This window comes from Arvicanthis niloticus, chromosome 3 (genome assembly GCF_011762505.2).
Source record: "Arvicanthis niloticus isolate mArvNil1 chromosome 3, mArvNil1.pat.X, whole genome shotgun sequence".
NCBI lineage: Eukaryota > Metazoa > Chordata > Mammalia > Rodentia > Muridae > Arvicanthis > Arvicanthis niloticus.
Genome location: NC_047660.1, coordinates 77,238,009 through 77,263,992, shown reverse-complemented (window position 1 = coordinate 77,263,992; position 25,984 = coordinate 77,238,009). Strand labels below are relative to the sequence as shown.

General features: G+C 48.3%; 1 protein-coding gene across 3 annotated transcripts in view; it reads left to right on the top strand.

Annotated features, from left to right (window-relative positions):
• Dlg5 (discs large MAGUK scaffold protein 5) overlaps nucleotides 1-25,984 on the top strand; it is a 130,272-nt gene that overhangs the window by 17,827 nt on the left and 86,461 nt on the right. For 2 of the 3 annotated variants that reach the window (XM_034497620.2, XM_034497618.2), the window contains exon 1: nucleotides 23-783. The exons of the other annotated variant lie outside the window; for it this stretch is intronic. In XM_034497620.2, coding sequence (XP_034353511.2) covers nucleotides 480-783 — 304 coding nt within the window. In that variant the 5' untranslated portion in view covers nucleotides 23-479. Of the gene's footprint in view, nucleotides 1-22; nucleotides 784-25,984 lie in introns of those variants that run through there. 3 annotated transcript variants of the gene reach the window in all.

Below are 25,984 nucleotides of genomic sequence, written 5' to 3'. Positions count from 1 at the left end.
AGAGAGGCCAGAGGGGCGGGCCGCGGCTGTGCAGGCGGCGGTGTGGGAGCTCGGGTGAGCCGAGCCGGAGCCGTCGGGCGCCCGGCGACTTTTCCCCCCGCGGCGATCGCAGTGTGCGGCGGGGCGGTGGGCGCGGAGGCGGAGCTGGAGGGGGCATGCCTGGCTGCTGCGAGGCCTCGGGGCGCGCCCGGGCCGCCGTCCCCACCTCCGCCTCCTCCTTCTCCTCCTCCGTCTCCTCCTCCTCTTCCAGTCCCGCCGCCGCCGCAGCCAACATGGCTGCGCCCCGGAGCCCGGGAGGCGGCTGTTGAGAGCTGCCCGATCGTCCCGGCCCCGAGGCGCGCAGGCCCCGGCCCATGGGCCCCGCCGCCTCGCGACTCCCGGCGCGCTAGGCTGCCGCCCAGCTCGGCGTGCAGCCCGCCGGCCTCAGGGAGCCCCGGCGCCGTCCGGCGGGGCGGGGCGGGGCGGCGCGGGCCGCCACCATGGAGCCGCAGCGCCGGGAGCTGCTCGCCCAGTGTCAGCAGAGCCTGGCCCAGGCCATGACCGAGGTGGAGGCCGTGCTCGGGCTGCTGGAGGCAGCAGGAGCGCTGAGCCCAGGCGAGCGGCGGCAGCTGGACGAGGAGGCGGGAGGTGCCAAGGCGGAGCTGCTGCTCCAGCTACTCCTGGCCAAGGAGCAGGACCACTTCCAGGACCTGCGCGCCGCGTTGGAGAAGACTCAGCCTCACCTGCTGCCCATTCTCTACCTGAACGGCGTCGTCGGGCCGCCGCAGTCTACAGAGGGCGCGGGTGAGTGGCAGTCCCGCGCGGCCCCTCCTGCCCTCCGGCCACCCCTTCTCTCTGCAGCTCACCAAGGGGGTTGGGGGGCCAGGCTCTGGTCGCGGCCACCGCTCTACCTGTATGGCGCGGGTGACATCTTCTCTCTTAGCCTACCGAGGGAGGGACGGATGCCTGGAACCGAGTTCACATCTCCTGCCTCTGTCCTGCGGTTTTCTGGGAACAATAACCCCTCACCGAAAGCCTTGTCTTTCCTCTCCTTGTCGCTAGTGCTGCAGAGTCCTCCGGAGGCCACCAGGTCCAGTGGCTGGGCGGAGGTCGGAGGACACCTCGGGAGGATGTCGGTCAGCCCCTTTTCTAAGCTTCTCACGGTCTGCTAGCCCTTCGGGAGCCAGAGGTTGCAATCAGCAAGAAGGGAATATAGGCCAGGCGCAGATTCCCTAAGTTTTGATCCCTGCCACCCCATTTAGGTCACTCGTGACTTTTCACTTTGTGTCCGTGTCCGTTTCCTTCTCGCCCCATGGATCTCAGTCTCCTAACTCGCCCAGATTTGCTGTGAATTATGCACAACGCCTTCCCCGGTTTCTTTGGAAATTGAGGGCCCGGAAAAGTTGAGGAAGTTGCATTGCACCATGGGAAAATCTTAGTAGTGGTTGCTGTGGCTCAGTTCCCTCCCTGAGAGTTCTGAGTTCCCAGTGGAGAAGAGCTGGTGACTGATTCCTCTGAGTGGTGCCCTTTGGAACCCCTGAGTTCTTGCTCTTGGAAGTGACTGATTTGTAAGTGTGTGTAGGGGGAGGGGTACTGCCGGGAGTTTGTGACTAGTGGTAGGCTTGTCCTGACTGGACTGAGAGAGAAGCCAGACTCTTCGACAAGGAAGAAGGCATAGTACAGAGGAAGGATGAGGGCTGGCATGTATGGTGTCTGTTGTGACAGGAACTCTACCTTATCACATTTAATCGCTGTTAACAGCATGTGAACTATCTAGTATTCCTGCTTTGGCAGAGAGAAAACTGCGGCTTGCAGAGACTAAAATGCTTAGGGAGGACTGAATGCTATGAGTTCGGAATTATTGTCTGTTGCTTTTAAAAAACATATCCAGAGCCTGGAGACAGCAAGTGTGTCTTGTATAGGTCTTGCCCTTGTTTTAAGTTGAATCAATACACATAATAAAAATCAATAAAGACACATGTAAAAGAACAGTGAATGAAGAAAGCTGGAAAAATAACACTGCCCTTAGCAACGTGTGGGCCAGAGGTTGAGGAGACCCGTTTATGGGACTGTTAAAAGCTGCACTTATAAAGGGAGTGATTTTATTAGGTGTCTCTGGTAGCAGTTCTCTTCTCTATGGGCCATCTCAACTCTGTTTTCTCTAGCTGAAGGAAACTGACATACAGAAAGGCTAAACTGCAGATCCACAATAGCACTTCATGGATGCCCTTCTGTCTTCCCCTTGGACTTCTGGCTTTTGCATTCTGTCTTTCAGTCCTGCACGCTGTCCCTACAAGTATGGTTTACTGGAATTTCCTGGGCAAAGCCAGTAGTCTCTTTGAATAGCCCTTCGAAGTTGCTTAGAAGAGGCTGTCGAATGCAGCTAGGAGAATAAAGGACCTCATCAGACACCTTTTCCATTCTAACTACTATTTATTTTTGAAGAAATTTTTAAAGAAAGAAGTTTGCCAAAGATCTGCTTCTCGAAGTCTGTCTGAGAAGCACAGAAGTTAGAGGACAGCCAAGAAGTCTTTACAGGGATGTATGTGTATCAGCCCTAGGATTAATCTCTGGACTAGAGAAGTTAGAGGACTGATGCCATGTGTTAAGTACATCCCTCATGCCCTTTAGAGAAGGTGGGGCCTCTGGAATGGGATACCAGAAGGTTGAGATTTATCCCCAGGGCTGTGGTTTTTTTAATCCATTCCCCCACACCTCAGAATTTTATTGCTTCAGAGAGGCTCATGAAATCCTTAGAAAAATACTCATCAAGGAGGTTAAGTTTGTTTTATTTAATAGGTTAGAAGAAATTGGGGTAGCACTTGACAAGACAACATCCGGAGGCTTTGGTGAACAGTGTGATGGGGTGCGGTGTTGTGCATCTTTGTAATACTGTGACTGGGTTGGCTTAGGGGACCAGGGGCTCCTGTCCTGGGCCTGATGTGCCCCTGCTGAGCATGTTGTGTCTTATCTTCACTTGTGGCCACCCCAGTGTCACAGAGGGGTGTCTTAACATCTTCATTTATTGAGTTCCCAGGGCCAGAGTCAGGCACCAGGAAGATCAGAGGGCAGGAAGGTGACAGACACCAGGAGCCTCTCTCTTATTTCTTGCCTTGGGTGGTTCCTCCTGTTAGCTGACCAGGCCTCCTCCCAGATGTTTCGAGAGATTAATGGTCTTGAAGAACTCTGCTATCTTCCTCACACATGGGTTTGTAGGGAAGGAAGCGAATTTTTTTGCCCCAGCTGGTGACAGAGAGGTGGAAACTGCCCTTTACTGGATGATGTGATCTGTGTCTTTAATTGTGTCAGAGTTGAATTTGGTTATTGCTTCAGTGTTTTCCGTGAATTTAATGGCAACTTCTGATTTCTCTCCCAGAGATCCTTGGGTTCTGATTCTGTGCAGGGCCTCAGGGTCTTGATCTACATAGTGGGGCCCAGGGTTTCCCTGCCTCCTGCCTTTGTCCTCGGAGTGGGGCGAAATGTCTTCAGGGAGGGATAAGATGTTCAGCTCTGGGGGCTTGCCTTGGTGGGTTGGAGTGAGGCAGCCAGGAATCTTTTCTTGTATCAGATGCCTTGTTTAGGCAGTGGGACACTTTAGGGGAGATGGATCTGTTGAGTGACAGATACAAGAGCAGGGTTTTTGCTTTCTTACCAACTGTGTACTGTATGACCAGTAGTCTCTCTCTCTGACTAATGGCCATTAAATGTCAAGGGCTTCTTAAGTTATTTTGTGCCAGGCTTCTCTTGGAAGACAGAAATCTCACCACCCATGTGCTTAGAATTGTCTTATCTCTTCCTGTCCCTTCCCTCCTCCTGTGCCTTCTCTTTATTTCCTGGAGAGAGGGAGAGATGCTGTCACTAACATGAAAGAACTGTCTGCTGAAGAAGTGGAGGGAAAATTGGAGAAGAGACTTATAGACAGGGCTTCTCTGTATAACAGCCCTAGCTGTCCTGGAACTCACTCTGTAGACCAAGCTGTCCTTGAACTCACAGAGATCCTTCTGCCTCTGCCTCTCAAGTGCAGAGATCAAAGATGCCATCACACCTTAATTTTTAAAGATGTATTTTATATGTATATGTATTTAGCCTGTATTTTGTAGGCACACTATGTGCATGCGCAGGTCAAACGAAAGCATCAGATTCCCAGGAACTTGAGTTACAGACAGTTGTGAGCTGCTAAGTGGGTGCATGGGAATTGAACCTGGGTCCTCTGCAAGAACAATAGGTGTTCTTAACCATTGAACCATCCTTCCAGCCCCCTGGGGGGTGGGGCTTGGAATGCAGAGAGGGTTGTAGGGAGGACAGCAAACACTGCAGGGATTGTAGAGAGTACAGGCTGCTGGAACAGAGGATTGTTGCTGGACGTGAGGCAAGGAGGCCTCGGGGCTCCAGGGAGAGGTTTGCATGTTCCCTGAAATATAGGCGTTGTAGAAGGTGAGACTGGAAGCATTTTTTTTGTTTTGTGTTGTTTTTGAAACAGGGTATTCCTTTGTAGCCCAAGCTTGTTTTAAACGTGTGAAAGTCCTCTTTCCTTAGCCTTTCGAGTGCTGTGATTACAGGTGTGAGCCCCCCTGTCCACCTAGACCCCCAGTGTCTCCCTGTCTCTGTCTCTGTCTCTGTCTCTCTCTCTCTCTCTCTCTCTCTCTCTCTCTCTCTCTCTCTCTCTCTCTCTCTCTCTCTCTTTCTCTCTTTCTCTTCATTTTAAAAGGGAGCAACCCTACCAGGCTCTTCCAGAGACTAGTGTGGTGGCCGGCCCTGTGTTGCCAGGTGTTGGGTATTTATTATTCCCTGGTGATTGCCAGGGTCTTTTGTTTCCTCCACTGCCTTTGGGCACCAGCCACTTTTGCTTGGTGTACTCTGCCCTGGGAGATCAGTAGGGGAAGAGACATAAGTATAGCTCAAGCCAACATTTGTCTTTCAGAGTTGTGCTATTTGCTGCAGAGGAACCTGAAGACCATGGTTGTGAAGAAGTTTCTAATGAGGGTGGGGCAGGTTGTAGTTCTCTCTGTTCAGGGCACCATGACAACTTAGCTCAAGTCATCTTAGACAAAAAAGGACAACTTACTGCTATATAATAATGATATTTCTTACAGGCCACATGTCTGACAGTGGTCCCATAAGATTATATTAACCTAGAGTGACATTTCCATAAGTAAACTCCATGATGGTCATGTAATGTGGAATCACCTACACATGATGTTTAAGAACATCACCCCAGTAGTAAATGACACATAGCTACATCCTAAAACCTTGACACGATGACCCATGCCTCCTGAATCTTGTGATCTTTTCCATCGGTCTGAAATGTAGCTTCAGGGCTCTGTGGGCTTGATGTTCACTGACCCTGGGCAGGGAAGAAAGGCAGCTTAATCCAGTCAGCCCAGGCAGAAAAATCTTCTGGAAGGGTTCTGATTGCCTTGACTAAGGCTGTGCACCCATTTGAGGCAGAGTGGCCATGGCTGAGCTTAGAAGGCTAAGGTTGGTTTGTCTTTGTCTCCATGATTAGTGACCTGTTCCTGTCCAAGGCAGGTTTTAAAGAAGCAGTTTCTCCCAGGTAAGATGAGCAGGAAGGATGGTGTAAAGAGACAGACATCATGCCTGGCACTGTCCTTCATCAAATGAGTAAGCTAGCTCATTGCTGGAGTGGGCTGTTGGTGGTCAGCCCCCGAGCAGGACAGTTAGCTTCTCTACACGTCTCTTGCTGTGTTAAGTTATTTAGACAATTACTGGTGGTGGAAAAGCTGGTTGTCATCTGAACTTTTAGAATCCTAAATACATGTACCCCTAATGTCAGGTGGCCTGGAGTTTCTGGTCTCGTCCATCCATGCTGTCTGTCCATCCAGCCTTCTCCCAGAGGACTTTGTATTCATAGTCAGGGTCTCTAGGATGTTAATGCTTAGGTTGGCTTTCCCTCATCCCCATCACCTCACCCTGCTTGCTGCACCTCCTTGAATCCCCTAACTCCTGGCCCAGGAACAACGATGGACAAGAAGATGCAGGAGAACAAGAAGAAACCTCAAAAAAAGTCACAGAAATACCCCAGCCTGGCAAACATCCTTCCTCTTTCCCCTCATCCCTTTCCACCAGTGACTATCATTGAACAGGGCCTGGGCTGCTCCCTTGAGACTTCCCAGTACTGCCCTTCCATCAGTGTCCTTCTGGGGAAACTGAGTTCTGTCCTTGACATAGGCAGTCTTCTCTGTTTGGATGGATCTTAATAGCTGAGTGTTTAGCAGGGGGACTGGATGTTTAGAACTGGAGAGACGTCTGAGCTTAATGTTGAAGACAACTTTAAGATTCACAAAGTGGGAATATTTTTTAAAAAGCTTCTTTTTTTTTGTTTTTTTTTGTTTGTTTGTTTGTTTTTTGTTTTTTGAGACAGGGTTTCTCTGTGTAGCCCTGGCTGTCCTGGAACTCACTCTGTAGACCAGTCTGGCCTTGAACTCAGAAATCTGCCGGCCTCTGCCTCCCAAGTGCTGGGATTAAAGGCGTGCGCCACCACCGCCCGGCAAAAGTTTCCTTTTATAATACCTGCAGTTGAGAGTTTTTATGAAAATTTTACAATGAAGCAAAGCCTGTTCCTTTTTTTGTAATGATGGCACACTTGGACAATTTAAGCAGTTCACGAATTTCCCAGCAGGCCTCTTATCAACCACACTGTCAGCAAGCCTGCTGGGAAGTCCAGTTTAATTGGTGAGGAAGCCCTGCCGACCATTTTGGAAGCTCTTCTCTCCTGTGTCTCAATATGCTCTCTCGGGTCCTATTCTCCTTCCCCCAGAACTCTACCCCAATACAGCCATTATAAAACACTCACTGCTTCAGAGTGCTGTGTGATAATCAATGGTGAGCACAAAGGAAGGGCACTGGTTAGTGTGGTGAACCATGTCACATAATAGTGACAGTAGGGACCAGGAATGGACAGATTGCTGAAGCTCCGTTGCAGGTCCTTGTGAACACTCTAAACAGGCATCAGGGTTCCTAGCTCTGTGGCTATGAGTCTCTGGAGCACATGGTAATCTCCCGGAGGTAACTCTGCTCTGCCATATGCTTCCTCCATGCCTCTTTGAGCATCTCTCAGATGCATCTCACTATGTCTGTGATGGAAGCTGGTGTTATGACATTGATATCTGAAGTCTTCAAGGTCACCCACTAGGTACTAGCTGTGGAGGGCTGGCTGCTCCAAGTCCTGTGAGGCAACCTTTCCTTTCCAGATTCTAATATCAGCCAACTGTCCTTGAAGGAGCCCCCATGTGGGATCTGGTTCTAAGTGCTGGCCTGACCTTGGTGGAGCCTCTTGGCTTCCTGGCCTTTGTTCAACAGCAAACAGAACTGGTGAGGCACTGAATGGTGAGTTTCTCAGTCCTGTGGGGTTCTGAGCACCCCCCAAGATGGCTGTTAGTCCCAGGGGTGTGTGGCAGTTGTGTTGGAGTGGATTTCTGGGGGTGGTTCCAGCTCTGCACAGTGGCTGTTGCTCCCCTGCTTTAATGTTAGTGTGGGGTGGTTTTTGATTACTCTACCTCCACTTCCTGAAAAAGGGAGTAGAGTAGGAGAAATATTTTGTCTCAGTTTTGTGTGTGTGGTTTTTACTCCTAGTTCATATGAAGCACCTGTACCTTCTGCAGGCCCAGTGGGAGGGAAGCTATGTAGTGATTTCCTCGGAAGATGTAAGCTGTAGAGACAGCAAGCGGGCACAGAGCAGGCACAGAGCAGGAGCGCTGAGCAGCATTGCTGGCTGGAGCTGAGGCTACTTGGTGTGTTTAGCAGGGAATTTTGAATGGGATAGAACCAGGGATAACTGGATTTCTTTCTTTCTTTCTTTCTTTCTTTCTTTCTTTCTTTCTTTCTTTCTTTCTTTCTTTCTTTCTTTTTTTTTTCTTCATCATTTTCCTGGAACAAGTTGTAAATCTTTGCACTATGCCTCGGTTGATATTTTTGAGGTGGTATTTTACAAAAGTACTGCAAAAACAATTTTACCTGTACAAGTATTTGGAGTATCCTGTGTAGACTAGCTGACCTTAGTCCTGGGGAGGATGGTGACCAACATTCACTTCAGCCTAGGGGTCAGAACTTGTCTGTTCCGAGCTGTTTTATTTTTTTAGTAGTAAGACTTCCATACCATAAGACTTGCTTTGAGCCGCTTTGTTTTCCAACAGGTATAAGATGTGAAAATAGCTAGTCTGAGTGTGCCCTTTAGTGGCATTTGGTATTTTTAGACTGTTGGGCAACCTGTATCATCATCCCTTTGCCATCTTGTAGAATAGTGACCATTAAACAATGGTCTGTTGCTCCCTCCCCTCAGTCCCTGACAACCACTATTCTCCTTTCTGTTCGCATGAACATAACTAGTTTAGATATCTGTTATAGGTAAACTCCGTGTATCTGTCTTCCTCGTGTGTGTGTGTGATGTATGTATGTATATCCACACATGTGCAGAGGCCAGAGGAAGCTGTGGAGTCTTTTCATCTGTTTCTCTCTGTTCTCTTCTTTGGACCATGAAGCAGTTCCAGATCAAGCTTTTAAAGAACTGTCATATTGTTTGCTTTTTGTCCTTAATACCTTAGTTTGGGGCTGGGTGGAGACCTAGTTCTAACATTTTTCTTTTGTCTAAAATGTAAGTGCAATACACATTCACATATGCATGTGCATACACACACATGCATTGCACACACACACACACACACACTCACACACACAAATATATGTTGCTAAGATTCAGGGCAGCTCCTTTGGATTGCAAAGGAGTTAATTTCAGAACTTTTCTGTGACTCCTTTGAGGCAGACCTTAAGCCATACCTCTTTTGCTGTGCTAATAGCTTCACTTCAAAGGCCTTGAAGTATGCTGGGCATTTCTGCTTCATAGACCACTCAGCCTTGATTTGCTTTCTCATTTCACACCCAGGGTACCAGCTCTATCAAGATGTTCTTTCAAAAGGCCTGGGTCAGCATTTTCCCCAGGAAACATGTTCTGCGTATTGGCTTGATGGGATGCGGATGGATGCTGTTTTTGCCTTGGCTCGGCTCTGTGGTCCAGTGCCTTCAGATAGTGCTGCTTTGAGCAGGCCTAACTTCTTATCATTAGGCTCTTGAGAGCAATTGTGGACCAGTGTGCTTTGGGGCTTAGCTAGAATGGCTTCAGAGACTGATTTGACCACAAAGTCCTTTTCTTTGGGACATCTTGAAGCATCCGTGTTCACTGGAATACACGTGGGAAACCTCAGCTTTAGAGATGGTTCTGGAACACAGCACATATTTCTTATATTCATTTCCCCTGGGCCTCTCATTTGGAGCACCCAAGTCATAAACATTTCCCTTTAGCTTCTGATGCCAGCTGAACTAGACACACGTGGTTCTGGGGCCAGTAGCTGTCAGATTTTAGGTTTGTGTTCTTACTAGGCCCGATGGGCTTAACCAGAATGAAGTCTGATTTCATGGACATCTGAGATGCTTTTCTTGAGAATCAAAGCAGCAGGACTGAGCCTTGGGCTTTAGAAGTCAGGGCTTCTAAGGATGCCTTACGGAGGATGTGTGGGGACTGCTCTGGTTGCTTGGCTGCTTGCTGCAGTCTGGGGAGACCTGGTAATTGTCAATCAAGAATAAGTTTTTACTGAGCCTTTTCACACAGCTGGTCCGGAGAACAGAGAAGATGGTCTCTGTTCTGAGAACGTCATGGAGGAGGATGGGTGATGTGGATGAATGAATGAGTGAATGAATGAATGAATGAATGGCCCGGGTGGCTTGGGTATTGTAGGTGGGATTGGAGCTGGGGAACAAGGCTCTAGGATTAGAGGCAGTTAAATGCCATGAGCATACTCTTGAGGGCCTGACACTTTAGGTTTACATCTTAAGTGTTCCCAACCTGAACTGTGTGACTCTAGCAGCTGCCTAACCTTCAGGACTTCCTCTTCCTCATCTGTGAAAGGGATCAGTAGAGTTCTCTGAGGGCTTTGGTGAGAGCTGCTGTCATTGTGCCTGCTGGGAGTGGCTTGCCCTTAAGAGGAGCAATAGCCTCAGACTGTATGTGGACTCAGGGCTTCACAGGACATAGGTCATGAATGGGGTTGGTATGACAGACGCTGAGGAGTGAATCTGGGGTGTCTACCAATGAGGAAAGACCCTGGGGTGTCTGTCAGTGAGGAGGCCATGCCACTTTGGTGGATTAGTTTCCTGAGGCCTGAGGCCTCAGTCTTAAGGAGGTATTACCATGTCCTGTGATGAGGCCTGTTCTTAGGTGGACACTGAGGAGATAGTGAGGCCAGTGCTCTTTGGCTGAGAGAGATGAATGTAGGGAGCCCGGCGAGGACACTGGGAGGGAAAAGGGAACTCAGATTAAGCGAAGCCTTTTTTTCTCTCCTGCCTTTTAAATGATCTGTGTTTTCAAGCATTTGGGAATGGACTAGAGGATAAACTGAGCAACCCTGTACCTCTACTGACCTCTTCTAGCAACCTTAGACTCCTGTAATATTTTAAAACAAATCTCAGCTAGCATATCACTTCACTCAAAAAAAAAAAGTTTCAGGTCTGTCTTGAGAAAGCTCACTGGAGCTGATCCCAGTATTGCCTATATGTGTGAGGTCTCACAGCCTTTGGTTAAGGGGTAATACTTAGAGATCCAGTCACAGCTTTGTCTGTGTGTCCGTCCCTTCCATCACTTGTCAGTGTGTGCTTAGTCCCTGCTTCTATTATCTTGGCTCTGCTAAGTGCTAGGCCCACAAAGGTCACCCCCACACCAGCCAGCCTGATCCATGAAGGAACTCTAGGCCCACTCTGAGCACCCTGTTCTGGATATGGTAAGCTTTCATATGCCAAGCTGGTATTCAGTTGTCCTTGCGTCACCAGGTAATTTGTTTAAATACGAATTTTAACAAGGCCTAGCTGTTAAGTTTAATTGCTGTCATCATGAGACTCTTGGGAGGTTAGAGAGCAGGGTCTTGTTGTGTAGGCTAGTCCTGGAACTCATCCCCTGGAGCGCCACGCTCAACTGGATCCCCTCCCCCAGCCCCATGCCTGGAGAGGAAGAAAGCCACAAAGCTTTACCCTTCTTTACCAGGGTGAGTCTTGGCTGGTCCCAGAGGCTGCTGTATATGGAGCTTTGCGTGTGCCTGCTTCCTCTGTGTACTTTTGTAAGTTTCCTTTTGAGGTGAATCATTTTAAAAAATGACAAATGACCCAATGTGCCCAATGAGAACCCAGTCCCCGCTCCCTGGGACAGTAGTGTGTGGAGAGTGAACTGAAGCCCTGTCATTGTCACTGTGGGGACCAACTACCCTTTTATTTATTATTTATTTATTTCTGAAAAATTTCTCTTGAGCTTAAAACAAAACAAAACAAAACAAAAAGCTGTCACTAGCCAGCCCAAGCCTCCATTGCATAAGAGAACCATTATCCGGGTGACACATTAACCAGCCCCTGAGAGCTGTCTGTGTAGGAAGCCACACCACGGGGACAATTGCCTGTGAATGGGTCTGACTTTGGCAGGAGGAACTCTGTGTGGCTTTCTATGACAAAGCAACCCCTCCCCCACCCCACAGCTGCCTCCCTGCACGTCACTAAACAAAGGTGTAATGTGTCTGTTTTTATTTTTTAAGAATTATTTATTTTTTTGTGTATTAATGGTTTTGCCTGTGTGTATGTTTGTTAACTACAAGTGTGCCTGTTTCCCATAGAGGTCAGAAAAAGGTGTCACATCCCTTGGAACTCGAGTCACAGACGATTGTATGCTGTTATGTGGGTGCTGGGAACTAAACCTGGGTTCACTGCAAGAACAGCTAGTGTTCTTAACCAGTGAGCTGTCTCTCCAGCCCTATGCCTGGGTTTCTTTTTTTTTCTTTTTTTTTTTTTTTGGTTTTTCGAGACAGGGTTTCTCTGTGTAGCTCTGGCTGTCCTGGAACTCACTCTGTAGACCAGGCTGGCCTCGAACTCAGAAATCCGCCTGCCTCTGCCTCCCAAGTGCTGGGATTAAAGGCGTGCGCCACCACCGCCCGGCCTATGCCTGGGTTTCTATAGGTGTAGTGTTCTCTCTCAGTTTGCATATCTACATGGTACACGTCTGACTCTTTAAGATGGCCCTAGACCTGCAAACAAACATCTTTTTTTTTGACTATTGACAAAATGTTTTCCACACATGGTGAAAATCTGTCTAGCCATTTAAAAAAAAAATGACAGCATAGCAGAGAAGTGGAAAGCAGCACAGTTTGGTTTGTATCTCTGTATGTGGGGGTTGGGGTGGGATTGTGTATGTGTAGAAGTCAGAGGACAACCAGGAGAAGTGCCTTTTCCCTGTCCACCTAGTGGATTCCAGGAATAAAATGTGGGTTAGCAGACCTGGAGGCTAGTGCCCCTACCTGCTGAGTCATCTTCCCAGCTCCCTTAATATATGTTGTGTAATTTGTTAAAATTTCATAATATTCTGAAAGCAGCATGCCGACATTTTCAGGAGTTGCAACCATCTCTATTCTTTTCAAGTCACCTTCATTTTTTCTTTCCTGGCCAGGTGTGTTTTCATGGCTTCCTTTTCATTTTAAGTATTTATTATTTATTTATTTATTTACTTACTTACTTAATGTGTCTGGGTCTTTTGTCTGCATGCATGTCCACGCACCACATACGTTTCTGGTGCCCTCAAAGACCCGGATCCCCTCGACTAGGGTTACAGAAGGTTGTGATCTGCCATGTGGATATTGGGAATTGAACCTGGGTCTGTTGGAACAGCATTCAGTGCTCTTAACTGCTGAGCCATCTCTCTAGCCCTTAATACTTTCTCTTAAGCAGCCTCAACTGTTGAAGACCTGGCTGGAAAGGATCTCAGAGACTAGTCCAAGTTCCTATTTTTCACAGGAAAGCTAGCAGTCCAAGGACACAAAGAGGCAGATCTGGAGCTGGGATCCGCTTTCAGACTTGGAGTAGCTTGGCTGGGGTGTCTGGGTGTCTGGAAGTCTGGGCTGCTTTTTCCTCATGTGGGCCTGGCTTAGCAGCGAGCATGGGCAAGTAATAGGATACCCCAGTGTGCTAACTGCACTCCAGCTTTATTCCCAGGCACTGAACCCAATCCTTTTCCAGCCCATGCGGTTGATATTTGTGTTCTACACTTGGGCAAAGTAGGCCAGTATTGAGAGTTGCTCTGCTCTCTCAGGCCACCAGCTGCTCTGAGGCTGGCAAGTGCTGGAGTCCTTGTCCCTTTCTCCATAAAGGCTGCGTTTGTTCTCTCACGAAGGCTTTCCTGTGAAAGTCCCCATTGAGATTTCTGGGTCCTGAGCCTGGGGTACCCCTCCCCTTTGCATCCCATCACTGATGCCGTTAGCATTTGAGTTCTGAGCACCTGTTGCCAGTTGGGGCTTTTGGATAGTTCTAGAACATGAAGTCTAAATTTGGTGCTGAGTCAGAGAATGAGCCTGACTCTGGCAGGAGCATCTGTGTGGCTTTCTTCCTGTGACACAGCAAAACCCCCTGTTATTGACACTCCTGACTCCTTGGTGCTTAGTCACAGGTCAAAGTTCAAGCAGGAATCCTTTCCTGAGTCTCTGGTCTCAGAGGAAAAACTTTTTCCAAAGATAACGTGTTGGAGGCCTACAGACCCTGAGTCAGAGTCCACGCAGGTGGCTAGCTTTAGGGGGACTGGATCCAGAAGAAAGGGAGAAATTAAACAAAACCCTAACCTTGGGTTCTGCACCCCCTTCCCTGAAAACAATAGTTAGATCTGGGGCAGCCTAATGTTCAGGGGCTTCGTGTGAATGCCTCCACCTCCATGTTCTTCTCATTTCTGATGGAAAATAGTAGGTGACCTGTTATATCTTGTCCTAGGCCTGCTCTGTTTTATGGACCCAGGGAGAGGGAACAGAGCAGTGTCGGCCACCCTGATTCTGCGGGAAGTGGTCGAGTCTCATATAACTCTCCTGCCTCCAGCTTCCCCCATACAAAAAAGCTTCTCATGAGACTAAGTCGAACTGGTTACCTGTGTTGGCCTCTTGCACTGGATGTGATGCTTTAGAGTGGAGCCTAGCCATATCAGATTTATCTGTCTGTCTGTCCATGCCTCCCTCCATCTGTCAGCCTGCCTCTTGTTACTGCTCAGAAGTAGACACCTTGAAATGCCGAGGCTGTGAGCATAAGAAAGTTTCCAGTGCCACCCATGACCCATACTGAGTACTGATCTGTTCTCATAGGAATATGCATTCTGTTCTGTAAACGGTTCCCTTGTTCAGGCTCTCTGCTTTTAGAACCATCTGGAAGCTGCCAGCCTTACTTATTGTCTTCTTGCCTTTCACCTGTTTTGTAGTTTCTAGGCTATGGGAGGGGCTTTCGTGTGTAAAGAAAGGCTCTTGACCACCCTCCCCTGTGGAGTTTATCATCTCATTGGATGCTTATGAACACCTTGGGTTCCTGGGCAGGTACCTAAGGAAGGGAGCATGTGCAGTAAGCTGAACTGGATGCAGGGCCTGAAGGCTGGAGGGTGCTGGAGAGGAGGAAGGAAGGAGGCAGGTCCGGTAAAGTTGGTGCTCAAGGCAAAGGCTGGGTGTTCTTGGAGACAGGACAGAGAACTTTCTTTCTGTGAATAGAAGTCCGTATGGGAATCCAGGGCTTCTGAACAGGGCATTTTCTTGGCAGACTTAGAGAGAATGAGGCCAGGCTCACCAGCCTCTGGCTACAGCCTGTAGAAGATGCAGGCAGGTCAGGTCACCACATCTAGCTATTCCCAGGGGCTGGATGGAGAAGGATTGCAGTTGATGGTGGTCTGTGTTATGTGAAAGGAAGACCAACTGGCTTTCTCAGTCTTCCAAAGGGTCTTACTGGTCATCTGTGAGTTGGTGAGTGGATTGGAACGACAGCTTTTCCTAAGTTTCAAGCTTGAGAATGCCTGTTGCAGTGTTGGGATGTGAGTGTCTATAAATCCTCTGCAGAGACTGGTCCCATGTGGAGATCTTTTCTCTGGGCCAAAGGGAAGTGAGTGACCAGCTGTCTAGTCTTGTCCCCATGATCACTACCTGTAATCTCTCTAGGTCTTGGAGTTCTGATGCTGGAAATGGAATCCATTCTATTGTCCCCCCTGCACCCCCCCCACCCCCCGCCGCCTTCAGCTAGGAAAGATAGGGGGCCTGTCATAGAAGAGGCCCCATGCCTCTTGTGGCTGGGTGCTGAGCAGGTATGCATTAGTGCTGCATGGGATGCCTACTCAGTTATTTTTGCATTCCTTTTTCCACCTTTGGTCCTTCCAGAAATCCAGCAGGATTCTTTACCCAAACTTAGAAGTGGGGTCACAAATGAGGGGTGCTCTGGGTACTCTGGAGGTCGTTTGATGGATTTGAACGGAGGGTCTGGTGAAGTGTAAACTGTTTTTCTTCTCTGTTTCTGTTTCTGTGTTGGCGAAGTGGAAAGAGTTATGGAATTTGATACTGTGAGAATTAGGAGAGTTCCTGTCTGTGAGGTTTTGCAAGTGGTGCCTGGCATACGTAAATACTGGGTAAGTCGAGCTTTTATCTTTGTTATTGCCACAAGCCTGTGGCTCAGTGCCACCCAGGGGACACATGTGTCTGTAATGTCACATTTAAAACAAGTTGTTCACTCAGAAAATGGTTAAAATACTTGTGTCCCCCCACCCCATACATTCACATTGCAGAAGTTCTGATCTGTCAGAAGTAAGCATAGAGACTATGTGTGTTTTGTGATCTTTAGCAGGATCTGACCTTGTGGGGACGCACTGAACAGGTGTACACCACTTTAGGTGTTGGCAGGTCATGTGGTGAGTGACATGTGATACGAGTTTCATGTCATAGGCATTGGTAGTGGGACAAGATGATTGTAAATGAGAGTTGAGCCATTGCTGTTGGGCTCAGCAGTTGGCTTCCTTGGGAGAGGCCTGGTCTCTTGGAGCAGATGGAATCAGAGACTGCTTGTGGGACAGTCAGTATCCGATGTTGTGCTCCAACTGTGTGTGGCAACTCAAGGCCACAGAACAAGACTCACAGTGCAGACTTTCTTTTTAGATTTATTTTTTTTTTTAATTTTATGTGATTAGTGTTTTGCCTGCATGTATATATACCACATGCAGTGCCTGCGGAGGCTACAAGAGTGTCAGATCTCCTAGAGCTGTAGTTGCAGGTGGGTGTGAGCCATAATGTAGTGCTAAGAACTGAATCTGAGCCCTCTGTAAGAGCAGCAAATGTTCTATACACTGGGCCATCTTTCCAGCCTGTCGTGGTTTGAATATGCTTGACCCAGGGAATGGCACTATTAGGAGGTGTGGCCTTGTTGAAGGAGGAAGTGTGTCACTGTGGGGGTGGGCAATGAGACCTTCCTCCTAACCACATGGGAGCCAGTCTGTTCCTAGCATTCTTCCTTCAGATGTAGATGTAGAACTCTCAGTTCCTGCACCATATACCTGCCTGGATACTGCCATGCCCCACCTTGATGATAATGGACTGAACCCCTGAACCTGCAAGCCAGCCTCAATTAAATGTTGTCCTTTGTAAGAGTTGCCTTGGTCATGGTGTCTCTTCACAGCAATAAACCCTAATGAAGACACAGCCTCAACAATGAAGGCTTCTGTTACTTCCATTCTGTGCTGTCTGTGCTTCTCCTTGATAGATGCTTCTCTTGCTGTTCTCTGGCAGGTGTGGTGTGGAGCGACATTGAACTAAGCCTTGAGCTCTGGCTCTTCCCTGTCACTGAGACTAGCAGGGACTAGGTGGGAATTGTCAGTGACCAAGGCAATAGGGTTATGGAAACTCCTGCCTCAGCTGCTGGGGCTGCCCAGAATTACTTCACAATGCCCCAGAATACCTTCACCAAAGTCTTGCCCCAAGGTTTCTGTTCCGAGTGTCAATGCCCACACCAGGTTCTCCTGCAAGTCTGGAGGGGAAGATCTGGGATACATTGCCATGTCCTATGTTGGAGAGGAGGCAGCGTCCATCCCTACAGAGCAGAATGAGCAGATGGATGAGTTTGAGTTTCTAGTTGCCAAGGCAGTGGTACCGTGGACCAGGTGAGATGCATACAGGATAGGCGACGGTGTGTCCCTTAAAATTAATGCTTAGCCGAGTGTGCTAGTGCACACATTTAATCCCAGCACTTAGGAGGCAGAGACGGGCAGAACCTTGAATTGGATTCCAGTTTAGTGTGTACAATTCAGGCAAGCTAAGGCTGTACAGTAAGCCCTGTCTTAAAATAGCAAAAGCAACAAACAAAAAACCTAATGCTTGGCAGAAGTATCAGCAACCCAGGAGTTGGGTGATGCAGTAAGCAGTAGGTGAGATGGCTGATAATAAACACCGCCTACCTTGCAGGCACACAGACGAGTCTCACATCTGTGCTGTAGGCAGGGAACTGGGCTGAAGAGGAAACCAAAGACAAGGGGAAAGAAACACATTAATTTCTTGTTGCTGTCTTCAAGAGAGGGCCTCAGCTTCGTCCTGTTACTAGCCTCTGACCTGTGGCATCTGTGGGACGGGGCTGGGCTGGGCTGCCAACCTCAGGCAGATTGCTCACACCAAAGGGGCCTTACTGTAGTGCTAGCAGGTCACGCTGATTAAGCCACTCAGAAGATGGGTGGGGTGGCTGTAGTTTGTGGGACATTAGATGCAGTGGCAACATAGGTGTTTTAGATAATCATCCAGGTGACTATAGAACTGAGAAGTGAACCAGTGTCACTTTAAACCTGGCGTTGTGAATGCGGGTCAGCTGGTCTTGCAAAGCCCACGTTCTCATGGAGGCCATAATGGAGGAGTATAGAACTCAGCCTTTAAGACAGTTCATTGGAAAAACAACTGCTCACTGTCACATATGGGTCAAGGTCATGATGCCAGGTACTGCAAGGTGCATAACACAGGGAAATCCTCCTCAGGACCTTTTCAGTCTCCAGAACCTAGTATCTAGTGCTTCTGGGGAGGCAGTGAGCGCCTTTGCTGGGCATACTCAAACAGAACCCAGACACGGCAGGGAAGGTGATACACATACATATGTATCACTCTCATCAAAATAAAACAAAAAGCCATAATAAACTATAAATAATTTTTAAAAGAAGAAGAAAACCAAACCAAACCAAGAAAACCAAAAGGACTGCTGGAGAGATGGCTCAGTGGTTAAGAGCACTGGCTGCTCTTCCAGAGGACTTGAGTTCTATTCCCAGCAACCACATGGTAGCTCACAACCATCTGTAATGGGATCCAATGCCTTTTTCTGGTGTGTCTGAGGACAGTGATGATATACTCACATAATAAAATAAATAAAATCCTTAAAACAAACAAACAAACAAACAAACAAACAAACAAACAAACACCTCTCCCCCCAAAGAAGAGAAAACCAGATCAGGATGTCTTTGGCTAGAAGTTCCTCATTCTCTGAGGAAGTGAGAGTTTAGCTATTTGCACATGGGTCCTTACCCACATCTTTCCTCCCTTGATAAGCCCTGGAAGCCGTGCTACGAGGTTAACTTGTGTGCATGTTTTCAAGGATGTAGGAATAAATTGCTGAGCTGGGAACTCAATGTCTTCTCAGCCTCTCCAAGCTCAGTCTTTGGACTGACTCCTTCAGAATCACTTGGGAACTTCTGAAAGACATCCTGTCAAGCTTTCCTGAATCAGAACCCAGGGGTGGGCTGGTCCCTAAGAGGTCATTTTGCTTATTTGCTTATTTATTTGTGGTGATGTTGGGGGTGTAGGTGTCAGGTGTCCTAGACAAGTGCTCTACTACTGAGCTACAACCCAGTCTCTAGCCCTGGGTGAGATTTGAGGAAAGATGTGCTGCATCTGCTCAGTGTCTGCACTCATCTAAGAAGGGATAAAGAGGTTACATGTATTCCGTCATCCTCATGAGAGCCCTGGTTTGAGTGTGGGTCCCAGGCTAGGCGGATGAGGCCTGTCCAGTTCAGGGACAAGGCACTCCCATCTGGGAACTGGAAGTTTCAGAGTGGCATTGATCAGTCTGAGTGCTCTAATGTAAACACAAGTTTCTCTCATTGACATCACCAGGTGAGAAGGCGGTCACAGTTGGCTTTGGGGCTGTCCTGCCAGCTCTGGGTATTGAGCTCGGAGAGAAGTGGGTCAGGACAGAGGGTTCATCTTTCTACCTCTTTCCCCAAAGGGATCTCTGGCTTATACACCACTAGAGCCAGACACTGTGCCCCAGGCCAACCCACCCTGGCCTCTGTCACTCCAGCACCAGAGTAGCCACATCTACACCTTGTCACATCCTGTCTTAGGAATGAGGGTGGCAGGGAACCAGAGTAGGAGGACACAGAGGAAGCCCCTTTCCGGCACAGCTCACTGGGACCAATTTTCTCGTGGTGTGTAGGGGTTTCCTTGGTGGCTATAGCTTCATCACATGGACCCTGCTTTTGCTATTCAAAGGTTTAGCCAGCCAGTGCTGAACTCCGCCAGTGTAACTTCTGGGAGATTAGCCACTCTCTTTAATGCCTGTCCTAGTGAATGTCAGGTCTGCTGTGCCTGCCCTGTGTGTTGGGGTTTGTAAGTCTAGAGGGGTAGCTTATGTTTATTTACTTATTCACAACAACAGAATGCATGACGGTGGTGGTTTAGAAAATTTTAATCCCAGTCTAGGGTTTCTACTCCACCTTTGACCATTTTGTTCCTGGATAAAAGACGCACATCTTTTATTATTTATAATAAGCCTTAATCAGCTCTAGAGCTGGGCAGATGTCTACCTGCTATACTATAAAATCTATTTCCTATCGATAACCCTGAGTTATTACTTACTATGTTTCATCTGGGCTGCTCTTAACTCCAGTTGGCCACCCTCATGTGGCCATGTTTTCTCGATTCCTATCCCATGATGACTTTCTCTTTCATTCTTTTCCTCCTTTCCCCGTGGGTCTCCTCCAACTCCTCAGGCTCGGCCAGCATCTTTATTTACCAGTCAGAAACAACATGGGGGCAAGGTCACTTAGCATCACTTGTGTCTACCTGCAGACTGTCTTGTTTCTGGGGCCAGCAGGTCTTAAGGAACCAGTATTAGCATTAGAATACGAGCAGCATCAGGTCAACTAGGTGGTGTCTGGAAGGTCTATCCAAAGCAGGAAGCTGATGACAGCTAGGCAACTAGGGACTGAGTTGTGCTCTCTACAGGGTAGAGACACCTGTGAGGAAGAGGGTTTTTGTTTGTTTGTTTGTTTTGTTTTGTTTTAAAACACAGTTGGGGTGAAGTTCAATCTCAAGGAGGAGGTAACTTGAGAGCCAGCCTTTGAGTATTGTGTTAAAGGTCATGACATGACAGGTAGGTGCTTCCAGGCAGAGAGGAAGATTTCTGAGTGTACAGTGGGTAATACGGGCACTGAGGTGATGGAACGGTGGCCTGATCAGGGAGGGGGATGAGTTGGAGCAGGAGGTGGGGCTTTGCTTTGGACCTGGCCTCCATATCTGCTGCTGCTGCTTCTGCAATGCAAGGCTTAGGCACATTGCTCTCACCTGTAGGATGCAGGTGGCAAGACAGACAGACCATCGAGGGTGTTTTAAGGGATGTAGTAGATAATACACAGTAGGCAAGCAGATGCTCATCGCGTGCTTCTTCCTTCAAATGCTTGGTGAGACTTGTTAACTTTATCCTACCTAGTATTCCAGAAGGAGCCATGGGAGGCTGTGGAAGAGGAGTTTGATAGTTTGCCATCTTTTTTGTATTGTGCCTGTGTGTGTGTGTATGTTATAGACAACCATGTGATCTGGGGGAAGAAGCTTTGGGGCACAGGGTCTTGGGGCATGTGCTGTTTAGTTTTATGCCAACTTGTCACAAGCTAAAGTCATCTGAGAGGAGGGGACTTCAATTAAGAAAATGTCTCCATAAGATCTGGCTGTATGTAGGCAGACTTGTAGGGCATTTTCTTAGTTAGCCATTGATGGAGAAGGGCCCAGCCCATTGTGGGTGGTGCCATCCCTTGGTTCTGTAAGAAAGCAGGCTTAGGAAGCTGGAGAAGCAAGCCAGTAAGCAGCACCCCTCCATGGCCTCTGCATCAGCTCCTGCCTCCAGGTTCCTGCGTTGCTTGTTCCTGTCCTGACTTCTTTTGTTGATGAACTGTGATGTGGAATCATAAGCCAGATAAACTCTTTCCTCCCTATAGCAACCCTAAGAAGACAGGGCTGGAGACATCAGGTTGGTTCATTATCCTACCCTTGACTCTGCTAGCCACTGGGCAATGCTGGAACCCTGGCAGGGGTTTTGGTGAGAAAGCCTAGGCTAGATATGTATCCCTGTGAGCAAGCTATTCTCGAAGTAGCCCACAGAGCTGGATATTTGCAGAGTGGGAATCCAGTGGTGACAAAGAAAGGACGAGTGTCATCAGTGGAAAGCTGAGCCAGAACCTGTACACACAGGGCACGCTGGTGTGACTGGACCATGGGCAGCACTCACTGTGCTGCCAGGGAACTGAGGTGGGCCCTTTAGTAAATCCTCTAGCATTGCTAGAAAAAAAATCTGTACGGTCCCAGCTTTGCAGACGGGGACTGAGGTACAGAGTTCAAGGCATTTGCTCATCCCACGATAGTGGGGTCATGCTTTGTCTCCTGGCTCCTGGGGTTCAAGAGCACCCCATTGAGCTGGGGTGGGAATTGAACTACTTGGAGGTAGCATGAAGTTTGGAGTTGATTTTTTTTCCTCTGTCTTCTTTTGTTGGAGACAGTGTCTCACTTTGTAGCTTTAGTGGGTCTGGAACTAACTTTGTAGCTTCTCTCAGGTTGACCTCACACTCTCACCTCTTCTCCTGTGTCAGCCCTCCAGTGTTGGAATTATAGGAGTGAACCACATGCCCAGCCAGGGTTTGGAGTTTTTAGCCACCAGTTTCTGCTGGCAGGTTTCTGTCACCCGCGAGGCAGAGACACATGATGGAGCTAGCTGGTTGTTGGTGGGACTGCTGCCTCTGGAAGTTTCAAGCTCCTCAATGTGAAAGGCCTGGGTGGCTTTCTGTCCTGTCCTAGCTATTACAAGAGAGGGAGCCAGCACCTGTGTTGCTAAGGTGACGGGTTACATCTGACCTCATCCTTGCTAATCTCAAGACTTCCTCACTCTTCCATATGTGTTCATGCGTGTGCGCACACCCTCTGTCAAAGTTTCTGGCGCTATGTTGTAGCCCATTGATGTGAACAGGGGTATCTCAGTGAGCCAAAGAGATGGTTGCCGTTGTGTCCTGGATAACTGCAGGGACTTCAGTGGGACAGTGTCCTTCAGGCTGGCTTCTGATCAGCAGGCAGTGTGGAGGAGTGGCCATCCAGGCCATGCTGCTTCCTTCTCTTTAGTGAGTTAGGATTCTCTACCTTGCTAAGCTTGTCTGCCTATAAAACCCAAGCAGACAGCAGACCTCCAAGAGGAAGATCTTAGGACTGCTACTCAGACCCTTCCTGAGTTTCCATCCTCAGATCTTGATATTCAGCCTCCAGTGATCCTGCACAGCCCAGGAGCCAGTCCTTAGAGGGCCAGGGACCACTTTCTCAGGTACACACAGTGAGGTCCCCAGCTCCGAGGAACAGACCTGGAGTCCAGCCTGGTGACTCACGTGCCCTGGGGAGTTGCTTCTGCACTGATGCCAGCTGGTGTCTTCCGGGGTCGGATTAAAAGATAACTGTCGGAGGGCTGAAACAAGCTTTAGTAAGCAAGCCCTGGCCAGCTCTCTAGAGTGCAGCCCTGTTCCGGTCCCTCTGCTCCCCCTCTTTCTGGCTTCTTCCTTTCTCCCCTCTCATGCTCCACCTAGAAGCCAGTCAGCCAGCCCGTCTCCAGATGGTGTTGCAACCTGTCTCACCAGCCTCTTTGGAGAGGACTTCTTCAATCCCAGGGAGCACTTCCAACAGGACTGCTGTCCTTTCCCTGCTTCATTCCAGGTAAAGCAAAGGTTCAAGTGTGCTGGGCAATGGCAGTGTAGAAAGGACTCCAGGTTTGGGGAGAGGGAAGTGCTGGGCCACCTCACTTAGGCCAGGCCAGGTCCGATGGTCACACGTCTGTGATGCAGACACTGTCCTCCCTGATGGACATGGGAGGAAGGCGCTTGTCTCAGCAGCAGCTGTGCAGCCTGCTTGGAGTTGTGTGTGGGTGGCTCCTGGAGCTTCAGTGGCAGTCAGGACTTTGGAGGCAGTGGAACTAGAACAGAGGGCTCTGCCTGAAGTTCCACCATTATCAGGTTCCTGGAGGCAAGGAGACAGAGTATTCTGGAAACCATACTCTTTCTGGTATATGTCCTATTTTGTGATTAAGACGTGTGCACTGTAAGTTTTTCCTTATGCAATAGTTTTCCATCTGTGTACATAACACACAGTGGCCCTCATGCAGTGTTACTGGCCTGGCTTTAAACCAACAGATAAATGACCTGTCTGGGCTATGGAGTGTTTGCTTCAGGATTTTCCTCTCCACTTCCCTCCCATCTCCTTTTCTTTTTTGCTTTGTCTTGGTAAGTTTCCCTTGGACCTTGCCACATTCCTGCCCAGGTTACCTTATTACTGAGACATGTAACCTGCTGTGCAGACCAAGCTGGCCTTGAACTCACGGAGATTCACCTGCCGGTGTTCTCTGAGTGCTGCGATTAAAGGCATAGTCCACCATGCCCAGTTCTTAAAAATTTTAAAGTTTTCCTTTTTTTGAAATGATTATAATTATATCATTCCCCTTCCCTTTCCTCCTTTGAAACTCTCCCATATACTGCTTCTTGCTCTCTTTCAAACTCATGGCCTCTTTATTTCATTGATTACTGTATATGCTTATAGGTATATGTATACACGTACGTATTCCTAAATATAACCTAATCAGCCTGTATGTTACTTGTGTGTGTGTTTTTCAGGGCTGACATTCTTTTAATGGCACTATTCTCTATTGAATATTTTCTCTCTCTTCCTGACCCCTCTTAAGTTAGGGTATTACAGAGCAGGCTGGCCTTAAACACATGATCCTCCTGCCTCAGTTCCTCCCAAACACTGAAATTGCAAGTGGCATTTTGTTTTGAAAACTTGCAGACCCCCAGAAAGGTCAGAAAGATCTAGAAAAATGCACTTGTGTAGGCCACACGTCCTTCACCAGGCCTAGCGCCTGTTGGGCCCTCCCACCGCTTTCTCTTTTCCCTCTGGCTAATGTGGATCAGCCTCTCCCCACCCCCTCCCCTTCATTAAGTCAGACTTGTAGCCCTCAAGATATTTAACCCTAAATCCTGAAAAATGTGTCACACTGAGTCCTTGAAAGAGGACACTATCCCTGTTCAACATCTTTGTAGTCACATGCAAGAAATTCAGCCCAGATGCAGCCATATCCTCTAGGCTGTTCCCCTTTTCTTTTTGGCGCTCTGTGCTTCTCTTCTGAGCTACACACCCTAGCCTTTTGTTTTCACCTCTTGTCCCCAATTTTCTATGCATGCCTTTTATAGTTTTTTTTTTCTTTTAAATTGAGCCTCTAAGAAACATATTACATTTGGTTCTGTGCTAGTATTACATTTGGAAAAAAAAAAAAAAAAAACAAAAAACCTAAAGTCAACCAGGTGTGGTGGTGCACTCCTTTAATCCCAGCACTGGGGAAGTAGAGACTGGTTGATCTCTTGAGTTCAAGGCCAACCTGGTCCACAGAGCGAGTTCCAGGACAGTCAGGACTACACAGAGAAATCCTGTCTCAAAAAAGCAAGCAAGCAAGCAAGCAAGCAAACAAACAAAAAACTTCAAACCAAAACAATGAGAACAACAATACCAAAACCAGAAACAAAACCCCACCCAAAAAAAACACCTCAAAGTTGACCACCAGTGATTACCATGCCTTTGTTAGAGTACATTGTTATGATACTGATTTTTTTATACATGATTGATATCCCCCTAGGCAGTTTCATAATCCTCAAAACTTGCAAGGTCCCTGGAGATCAGCTTTCCTCTCTTCTAGAGAGTTTATTGTTAGACTCTGGAGACTTCTAATATGCCTGCATGAGGTTGGTTCCTATGTTCTGAGTCTCTTTCATTTACGGAGTGTGTGCCTGGACAGTTTAAACTATCACGTTGAATTTTCAAGAACCCAGGGCTGAAATGCAACCATTGTCTTTAGGATTCCAGGTTATGTAACCTAGGACAGAAAAGCCAGAAGCATCTTTCAGGAATCTGAGCGCTTTCTTCTGCCTTTGGGGTCAGGTAGCTAGAAACCATGTGGAGTGAACCATCCTAGACTGGGTCATTCTGGGTGCTGTCTCACTGTTTCCCTTCTCTTCCCTTCCCTAAACCCACGGTCACTTCTCTGAGAGGCTACGTTGAGGAGAACCCAAGAAGAGATGTGGAGCTGGTATGTTTTAAGTATGGGGATAGGATGGTGGCCTTGCTTCCTGGGTGGGAAAGAGCAGAGAGGGGGCATAACCTCTGGGGGGCGGGGGGGACACATACAGGAGGAGCAGGGGCAAATTGTGTCCACCAAGAGAAAGAAAGCTGCCAGGCTGGCTTGGGGAGCTCCTTGAAGAGGGGATCTGGAGTCTTTGTGAATGGGTGTGGTGGGATATGGGTTAGAGAAGGCCCCACTAAGTGAGGGAGCAGTGAGCCCAGGCTTGCCTCTGCCTATAGAGCTTAAAGCCTAAAGAGAACCTCTAGGAGGAATGAACACTGACTGACAGGACTGTGTATTTGGAAGAAAAAGGTTACTTTGGATTCTGACTTGTTTTTCTCAACAACAGCAACCAAAAAGCATTCCTGTAGGACAATGACTACCCCACTCCCCCCAAAAGTACACAAAACCCTGGAGGGAGCTGTCCGTACAGTGCCTGGGGAAGGATTACTTATCAGATGTCAGGCATCATGCTAATTGTTTTCTTGGTTTCCCAGCAGTCCCCGGCTGTGGATATGGGCTGTGATATGGGCTGTGGATACGGTAGCATCCCTGTGTTATAGGTGAGGTGAGCACAGGCTGGTTAAAAAATGAATCCGAGCCACACGCTGGTTGGCTTACCAACTGGGATTCCTGACCAGGTAGTTGGGCTCCAGAGCTCACACCAGGAGCAACCCCAAGATCCTGGCTACTTTTGCACCCTTGTTGGATGTCTACATGTCAAGGATACTGGTTCCAAGTAGGTGGT